Source organism: Citrus sinensis, chromosome 8 (assembly GCF_022201045.2).
Source record: "Citrus sinensis cultivar Valencia sweet orange chromosome 8, DVS_A1.0, whole genome shotgun sequence".
In the NCBI taxonomy this organism is placed as follows: Eukaryota; Viridiplantae; Streptophyta; class Magnoliopsida; order Sapindales; family Rutaceae; genus Citrus; species Citrus sinensis.
Window position 1 is genome coordinate 22,935,847 of NC_068563.1, and position 10,064 is coordinate 22,945,910.

Genomic DNA, 10,064 nt, shown 5'->3' on the forward strand with positions numbered 1-10,064 from the left:
TGAACGATGATAAACCGTGGTGTTTCAATGGCCACGTGTATTTGATTGAAACTATGAGTGAATTTAGAATTGAGGTGTTAGTAACTTTTAAGTTATAATTGCTATGAAAAAAATCTATAAATATGAAATAAAAATTAGTAATATATAGTAAATGTAAATTTTAAATAATAATTTTGATAAAATTATTAAAGATATAATAAATTTTTCATTATAAAAGTGAAAAATCGTATCAATATAACTTCCAAGTTACAGCAACTAATATTTACTAAATACTTTAGTATTGTTTCTTTTAAGCTACAGCTGACTAATTTCAATTCCAAACGCACCCTATATTTGGTCTTTTCTTGTTTGCTTGCATGTACTTATTATTATTATTATTATTGTACTTGTGACACAGATAAATTACACTCTAAACTTTACCAAGATTCTATATACATTCTATCATAATTCAAAAATTTTCAGAACATTAATTTAAAAATTCTACGCCCACAAATAAGTAGGAAAAAATTTGTTTCTAATCTATAAATTAACTTCACAACTACACACGAGTTAAAAAGTATTCCAAATAATATGTTTTTAATTAAAGAACAGAAGAAACATTGTTTTGTAATAATAATAATAATTGTAATCATAATTAGTGATATAATCTAATTATATGTTGATAAGTTTGGGTTTATGAGAGGATTTATCTTTACTTTACAAGGAGAAAATGGATTTTTAATTTGTGATTATTAAAATTATATCAGAACTCTTTTAAAATTAACCCTAAAAGTGTTAAGACATAAAAAAAAATGTTTTTTTTTTTAAAGAACACTTGGGAAAATAAGAATGTAAACAACAGCGTGTAGACTGTAGACATAAAATAATAATAATAAATTGAATTAGGTTTAAGCACAGATTATTTCATAATAAAAAATACTTCTGCCCTTCTTGGCTTCTTTCATAATAGATGTGGCCCTCATATCACTTTCTCTTCTAATCCAAGAAACAGCGTGTACACATAAAATATTTTCCACTTCTATTTTTTAATGGATCATAATTAATTTTTCCAAAATTGAAAAAAGAACAAATTCTGTCTTGGCCAAATAACATAGAGGTCTCCTTTTCTTTTATGATTTACCAAGTAAGGATGTCATTCATCCATTTGTATCAAATACACCCTAGCCTCGATCTAATGAAATAACTCATCATAAGGATGCATTACCAAATTTAACACAATCTATCACTACCGAGTAGCGACCATCGTTATACTTCTTCAACAATAATTTATAGGTATTACACCATCCATTATTGTTGGCCATCAATTTCAAGTTTTTACTTAAATCGTATTTAATTTTGTTGGTGTTCACGTCACCGAATATAAGTAACAATATAAATATCACTAAAGATTGAGGTATCGTTTATCAAAAAATAAAATTTAACGATTCAGTACCATAACTTAGCCCATAAAATAGTTGTGATTTTTTTTTTGGTCAATCTACGAGAGTGTGGGTGGTGACACCAGTAACTGACGATGAGTACAATGATTAAATCCATAAATTTTAACTTTTGTTAGAATATTAATGCAATTGTCAGTGATATTTGTATTGTTACCTAAATTTGACAATAAGGGTTTCGGATGTGTTTGGGATTGAGGTACTGTAACTTTTAAGCTATAGCTGCTGTAAGGTACAGCTGTCCAACTCAATCTCAAACGCACATTTAGAGACTATAGATTACAAAAATGACTATTTGCGGTTACTGAACCCAAGGAAGTGCAGAAAGAGTAACGCACATTGGTCTAGGTGCTCGTTTTACGGAAATTAATAATCTTCAGCTCTACTAAAGAAATTTGTAAAAATACAGAGATCTAAATGTTATAATCCCATTTTATAAATCAAAAAATTCGAAAAAAATAAAACTAAAAAAAGAAAACCTATCGATTTACGCGGCTTTGGGTATCGCCCGTTACAAAACAATCCGCAATTTCCGATTTTATACAGCTCTTATTTTAATTATTTTTATCTCTTCTTAAACTGCAGTTAGTTTCTTTTTTGGTCAATTTAAAAGGAAAAATAGTAACCAAGAAAAAAAAAGCTTTAACGAAAGATCAAAGAAATTTCGATCATTTTGCCCTCAAGGCGGGGGATGGCGGGGCAAGGTTTGATACGCTCGCCGTCGCTGACGCAGCGTCGGCAACCGCTTTTGGCAAAAAATGGTCAAGAAAGGAGGGGGAATAAGTTCGGAGAGTTCGTCGGAGGGACGACCGCGGAGTGCGCGGCGGTGTGCTGCTGCTGCCCGTGCACGGTCATGAACCTCCTCGTGCTGGCCGTGTACAAGGTGCCGGCGGGACTGTGCAAGAAGGCGTGGAGGAAGCAGAGGAAACGGCACCGCATTGCGAGGAGGAAGCAGGTGGGGGGCCTCCTCATGGGTCCCACCACCGGTGGACCCAATGCGGAGGAGAAGGTGGCGCAGAAGGAGGAGTTGTTGGTGGCGGCGGCGGATCAGCAGGAGGGGGAGGATGAGAAAGCTGCTGAGTTGGAGAAGGCGATGTGGGACCGCTTTCATGGAGGCGGGTTTTGGAGGAGTCCATCTCAGAAAGAAAAAGAATAAACGACGCCGTTTCCTTCCTTAAAAGTAAATATTAATATTATAATTGTTATACTGATAACTGTACCAAAAATTGCACGTGCAAGAACTGTTCGGTTAGAGGATCTTTTGATAGGGTAAGATCAGGTGCAGAGTTTGTTTGTATAGAAAATTATCATATATTGTTCCAATGTTTTGAGGTCCAATTACATTACATGTATAACAAATTTACCTTCTTCGGCTTTAATCTTTAATCTTTACAGACCTTGCATCAAAATTTTGATTTTGATGTAAGGATTCTCTTCTGCGATTCATTTAAATCCTTTTTAAGTTTTTCTTTTTCTTTTTTCCTGTTAAAATGGATAAACATATTGTTATGGTTTTACACGTCACACGAGATCGCTTTTGAGACGGACAATCACTTTTTTTTACAAATATTAAAAATTTGTGTGATCATTTTTCAAACAAGGAATCTTGTGTGACTATTTCTGAAAATGAAAACAAAATCAAGTTTGTATGTTCTGTAAAAGATTTATGTGATCATTTTTAAAATTAATAAGGGTCTATGTGAGACTATTTTGTCAAGCTATGGATTTTTTTTTTCTTGTTAAAGAGTATTTGAATATTTACATTCAAAATAAAATAAATATTTAGATTTAATATTGTACGCCAACGATTTCTTAATTGAGTTGGTAAGACACGTCTCACCTCTTTCTTGAGGTTGAGGGTGAGTCTTTCCATAAGTGTGAGAGTTTATATATTTGTTATTTTCTTTAATTTCAAATTTTCAGACTGGATTTCAATTTTAATATGTCGAGACATGTTACAACAAATATAACAGACTATATTAATCAATATTTTTATTGTACTATAGAATTAAAGAAAAACAAAAGCCCCTTGAATTAAGTGTTTAACAACAAAATTTCGTGTATAGGTAATTTTATGTTATTTTTATGTTTCACAATAAAAACTTGTTTATATTTTTCAATATTTGTTTACTAACCTACCATAGGCGGATTTGCTGTTTACGCGTCTGATTTGTGGCTGGATTTATGTCTTGCAAATCAGTCTATCGAAGCCTAATTGCCAGGTAACGTGTATCCATCTTGTATTGCACAATGTTGGACTTTTGAGACTCTTTAATTTTATTTAATTATCAAAAATCTCTCAAGTTGGATGTTATATAACTATTATTAAGAGTATATTTTATCATTTTCTTCTATATATTGAAGATTATGTGTGTTTAGTTTTGTATTTGATACAATTTTATTCGTGTTGGGTTTGTGCATGTTTGATTGACTTAACAGAACTCACGTATATGTAGAATAAGTAACATTATCATTAAAATAATAAATAAATGAAAGACTGAACAAAATAAAAAAAAAATTGATTATAGGAGGATTTTTATTTTTTGAACATAACAATTTCTTGAATTTAGCCTTTTTTTTTTCATTTGTTACTTATTCTTCACAAACTGATTCGTAAGGCCACTATTTGTCAACTTTCCTTTCACTTGTTCGTGTTCTTTTTATTCTGTGCCTTGAATTTGGACACCACATATTTCGAACTCTGTTTGTTGATTAGCTTGGATTCAATTCGTGTTGTTGAGTGTGACACATGAGAAATATTGTTGTAAAAATTGCCTAATTTGTATTATCATCGACAGCCACTTGAAAAGATTTCAAGGATTAATTGATTTTGACCCTTTAGATATCAACTAGCAATGCAGATAGTATCACTGTCCTTTTCAAAAGGGGTAGATATATCTCCCTCATAAATATTGCTAACATAAATATATTTTTCAAATATTAATAGTGATAGATAAATAAATAGGATTTGAGTTGTGCTATAATAATATGATGTTGTAAATATTAAATTTTGGACTGTAAAAACATATAGGGATTAAAAAATAAAAATAAAAATGAAGGGTTTTGACCTCATTAAACTTGAATGAGGAGAATTTTGAGCGTTCAAATCCCATTGTCGTGTGATTGATCTAAATGAGTATAAAGACTTTTATGAAGATGTAGATACAAAAACCGAGAAGCAAATTTTTTAGAAATATTATTAAATCCTCCATCTCTATATTCAAAATGAATAATTTATATTGATGTAAGACATAGAACCAATTTGGTAATGTTGTAGTTTTTAAAATAATTATTGTTAGTTGTGTTGTAGAAATAATTAACTGTGAATAAATTAGTTAAACATTTTGTAAAATTTATTTTTTAAGGCACCATGAGTTTTAAAAGCAACTGTATGTGTTTGGTAAATTTTATTATTAAACTGTTATAAGAATATAAATAACTGAATTAAATATAATGTTAAATAAAATTTATTTAAATACACACACATACTAATTGATGACTAAACTAATTTTTTATATTATTAATTTCATTTTTTTTTGTTATCTCAATATAATTGGTAATAATAATAATCTATTTAAAGTTAATGATTTATCTCCTAATTAATGCAGATAATTTTAAACTTTTATAATATATATTAAAATATATATGGAATTACATTAAGTATAAAAATGGTTCTCAAAATTATATTTTTAAAAGTTACTCCTTCCCTAGTTTTCAAAACCTACTGTAGGATGAGGGTGATTTTACAAAAATTGATTTCTAAAAAAATTTATCAAACATTAAAATTAACTTTTAACTTTTTAAAATTACATTTAAACCTTCCAAAATAATCCCAAACAAGCCCATAGTATGTTAGGAGTAACTTAAAAGAAATTGCGTAACTTATGTTACTATAATTGATGTCTGATTGAGATTTTTTAGAGAGATTTTAGAGTATTTTTGTCATACCTACACCTACTTTATGCATATATGATATACGCGTGTGTATGAATTAAATATAACTTCTAATTGCATGATGATTTTTTAAAATAAATATATATATGTCATACATGTATTAAATAAGTATATTACAATACAAATATTCGATAATCTCTCAACTTTTTTATGCAACTTTGATAAATTGGTCAAATTTTCTCTGGCTATGGCTGTGGGGTCCATTGTATTTTCGCCTAATTCTGCTTCTTTAGGAACCAAAAAACGTTAGATGTTATTTCCTTAAACTACGCGAAAACTTGTTCTATTTTATACTTTTCTAGAAATCCGGCTTTAAGCTTTCGTTTTACATGTTTTATTTATTTTCATTTCATTATTTTATTAGGCAAATAATCAAAATCTAGCTAGAATTCCTTTATATGTGAGAAATTAATTTCATTTTGGGGGATTTAAAAATTAAGTAACATTAAGTTTTTCTATAATATAAAAAGGATTTAAAGCCCTCAATCTCGTGAACTTTTATCAATAACAGATTTTTATTTAGTACTTTATTCTTTCATGGCTTCATTAAATTAATATTTACTTGATTGTTGCACTGTCTACTCTGTTATATCCTCTATCATAATTAATGGTTGTTTGTATTATTAATTTAACTTGAATTTGATGTGTCTTATTTACTTCACACCATTTACTTTCAAAATTGGATCTCTGACGGTTCTACCGGATACTTTTAACTTATTTTTCGACTCATGCTAACATCAAATAATTAAATTACTAAAATTGGAAACAAAGACTGGAATTAAAAAATATAAAGATATTCTTCAAGTTTATTCTTCTTTAATCTTTAAATATGGTAACTAAAGTGATCGTTCAACTCTAGCTCCATGCATAGAAACTAAATATACCTTGTTGCCGGAAAACAATGTTTCTTGAAAGACTCACGATGATCATTTTAGAGATACTTAACACTTCAATATTCTTTGTACAGTTATTATCAATTAATCAACCGTGAGTTCCAAAGTCTTGATCATTCCCACTTGCTTACTTAGCTTGTGTTTATTATAAATTGATCCTGCAACATTTTCTTTGTGAAGATTAAATGAATCCGACTGTCTTGCCTGCTGTAATAAGATGATTGAATCGCCTATAATCCTTGCAGGTATAGCCATTTTGTGTTCATCCTTGGCCGGTTTTCTAATTTGGGTAGCTGCAAATTTGATGAAACGTGCTTATTCTGCTCACCATTCATTCGATGACCATGCTATGATAATTGCTATTCTTGAGGGTTTCTTAAGCATTATCACTGCATTTTGCTTCTTACTATTTGCAGTAATAGCCTGCTCCATGATGATATATCAGAACGGGACTGTTCCTCCATCAGCACCGGCTAATGGTAAGGTTGTGCCGTCTATGACTTTGCCAACTGATGAGGAAGGTCCATCCTTGGAATAAATGCAGATCAATAGAATTTCAGAATTCAGTTGTTTTTTTTAATGTAAATTTTCTTATTCTATTAAGGTGAATTTTAGGATTTGGATTCATTTCATATGAATTTTTGTTTTGAATTTTGTGATTAATATTTTTGGATAAGAATATGTTTGTGATTAAATTTTGATTACTTTAGAGGCATCGATTGGTTTTCTTGTAATTATTTTTAATTGGCCACGTGTATTCAAAACCTGGGAGATGAGGAACTACAAAATCAAATTGAGCTTCGCCCATTTCCTAGCTAGTCCCTATCTTTTTTTTTTTTTCTTTAAATAACCATACATTATTATTATATATGCACATGTTACTAAATCTTTAAGAAAGATTAGCACGACTTTCAGTTAAATTCAATTTTATGCGATGGAAACACAGATTTTGATTCAGAAATGTAATAATTTGTATTATTGGTTTTTCAACATTGTGGTTCGTAATAATTAATTGAATAAAAATGTAAATGTAATTAAATCTCAACCATCCATCGTTATAAATTAACGCACACATGGCACATGGGTGGCTTAATTTACTTCTAATTATTATTTTATGTCGATTCCCCTCTTGCGCTTCTACTTGAGTTTGAAACCACAACCTCACAAGTAGCAGGCTATTTTTTGTAGGTTTTTTAGCACCAAATGTTACTTAGAGAACAAATCTTTATTCCTCACTTCATATTTACATTTGGGGTGTAGTTAAGCTATTTTTTGTTTTTTTTTTATTTGAAGTCCGAATGAATTTGAATTTTTATGAAGTCTTAATGTATCTGAATACGAATATTTGATTGAGATATTTTTTTTTTCTTAAAATCTGAATATAAGTGGCATTTTATTTTTTATTTTATAAATAAAAAAATCTCAAACATGGTTATTTGACATTTATATCCTTATAAATCAAAACAAAAAAGGGAATTAGCTTTTATAGTTTCGGAAATAAGTATATTTTATAGAGATATTTTTTTAAATATAATATTTACTTTTCATTAAGATCTTTTTCCATTCATACAAAAGTCATAAAAATTCATTTTTTTTATTTAGATGTAAATGTCTAACAAAAAAATAAACAAACGTTTTTTAATTCAGATGTAAATATCTAACAAAAGAATAAACAAGCATATTTTAAAAAAAAGACTGAAATTAATAAAATTTTAAACTTTAAATATTTAACAAACAAATCCTATAATGTAACTTACATTAGAGTTGTGCTAATATCTAGTGAGTGATTCTATCTATTCAATAATGGTTGTAACGTTACATTGTACGTAACTTAGCCGTGCCCTTAAAGCATATTGTGCAACTACGTACCTCAATATAGAACATACCCTAAGTCTCTTCCATTTAAGCTTTAGTTCAATAATATATGTTTGTTATTATTAGTCAAACATACCCCGGTTTATGTGTATATTAATTCTACCTAAATTCTAGAATTACTAAACTAATTCTAAGAAAAATATTTATTATCCAAAATATTCATTTTGTTTAACTCCTTTTTAAGCAAAATATGTATTATTATTTATTATCCAAGTTACAAACAAAAGGGAGTGTTGCCACTTTATTGACTTCCAAAGACTTTACATATGTGTGATGCATATGATTGTTGTGAAAATAATAAGAATTGATTTTTTTTTATAATTTTATTAACAAGGTATTTAGTAATATTTATTAGGGGTGTTCATAATCCAATCTGATCGACTTAATCTGTTTGATCCGCAGAAATTCGATCCGTGGATTGGTGGATTGGATTGAATTGAAAATTTGAAATTCCACAATTGGTGGATTGGATATGGATTTACTTCTGTGAATCTGTAAAAATTCGCGAATCCAAAAATAAAAATAAAAAATATTATTTAATAAAAAATAAACTTGTAAATAAGGCATTATACTTACTAATAAATAAATAAGTTAAAATATAGTTACATTAACATCATATTATGTCTTATTCGATAATGATATAAAATAAAAATAATTAAATAAAAAAATATAACTTTCTAAGCAGTTAATTTTCATGTACTGATCTAAACAAATGAGTTTTTTTTTGTGTGTTATATTTTGAAACTTTGAATATTGTCTAGTTTTATTTAAACAATTAATTTATTAAATCTTATTTAATTTTGAAGTAAAATCATTTTAGATTAATTTTTTTATTTAGTTAGTTTGTGGATAGGATATGATTAAAAAAATTTAGGCTGCAAAATGGTGGATTGAATCAAATCCTCATCCTATCCATCGACGTATAGATTGGATTTGAATTGAATTTCACCAATTTGTGGATTAAAAATTTATAATATGTAAAATCATAGATTGGATATGGATTGATGTCCAATGCGCAAAATTCGATCCGCGAACACCCTAATATTTATAACTATCTCGTTAATAGACTCATCAGAAGCCAATTCTTATTATTTTCAAAATCATCATATACATCACACAAGTATATAGCCATGGAGGATGCTACATTTTCGACGTGGGATTTGAGCTTTACACTAAAGTGGTGGGGCAGTACTTCACAACAAGAAGGAGATAATCAATTAGATATGAGAGTATGATAGTTCCTATCAATAATTCCAAATAATATACCACAGCTAGCTTGTAAGTTCCAAGAAATTATTTCTTGTCCTTTCTAAAGAAACAAGCCGTGTAAAAATATCTTGCCGTATATACACATGTATAGAGCTTGTTCATCACACAAGGATACATATATATTCACTCACAGTTTCTTCTTGTTTTCACCTTTCTTCAACAGGCAACTCTCCTAAATACTCACAGATTGAGCAGCAACAATTACGATGAAAGCATCACCTATATACTTTGCACTGATATCTATTCTCTTTGTAGCCTTTGCCTGTTTGGTAAGTGCCTTAATTTTGAAAGAGATAGCCCATCCTCATTCTCATCAAGTGTTTTACATAATATCACTAAGCTTACGAGCCTTTTTGGCTACTATTGCTTCACTTGGTTTCCTTTTCTTTGCTCTTTTGGCTTGCTTCGAGGGCTTTGGAGAACGTAGTAGCGGCAACACTATTGAATCTGCATCACAACCAGCAGTAAAGCCTAGCAAGAACAAGATTGTGCCAACATCAACATTACCACCTGAATATAGTCTGCAGAGTCCAAATATTGTATAGATCAGTAATTATATATATATATATATATATAGAGAGAGAGAGAGAGAGAGAGAGAGAGAGAGTACTGATATATATGTATATAGGCAAGTTAG

General features: G+C 29.3%; 1 protein-coding gene across 1 annotated transcript; it reads left to right on the plus strand.

Annotated features, from left to right (window-relative positions):
- The first annotated feature begins 1,968 nt into the window (after nucleotides 1–1,968).
- On the plus strand, nucleotides 1,969–2,815 carry LOC102622103 (hypothetical protein). The gene has a single exon (XM_006487761.4). It carries the CDS (start codon nucleotides 2,128–2,130, stop codon nucleotides 2,590–2,592), a length of 465 nt encoding a protein of 154 aa, XP_006487824.2. The 5' UTR covers nucleotides 1,969–2,127; the 3' UTR covers nucleotides 2,593–2,815.
- The last annotated feature ends 7,249 nt before the right edge of the window (nucleotides 2,816–10,064 follow it).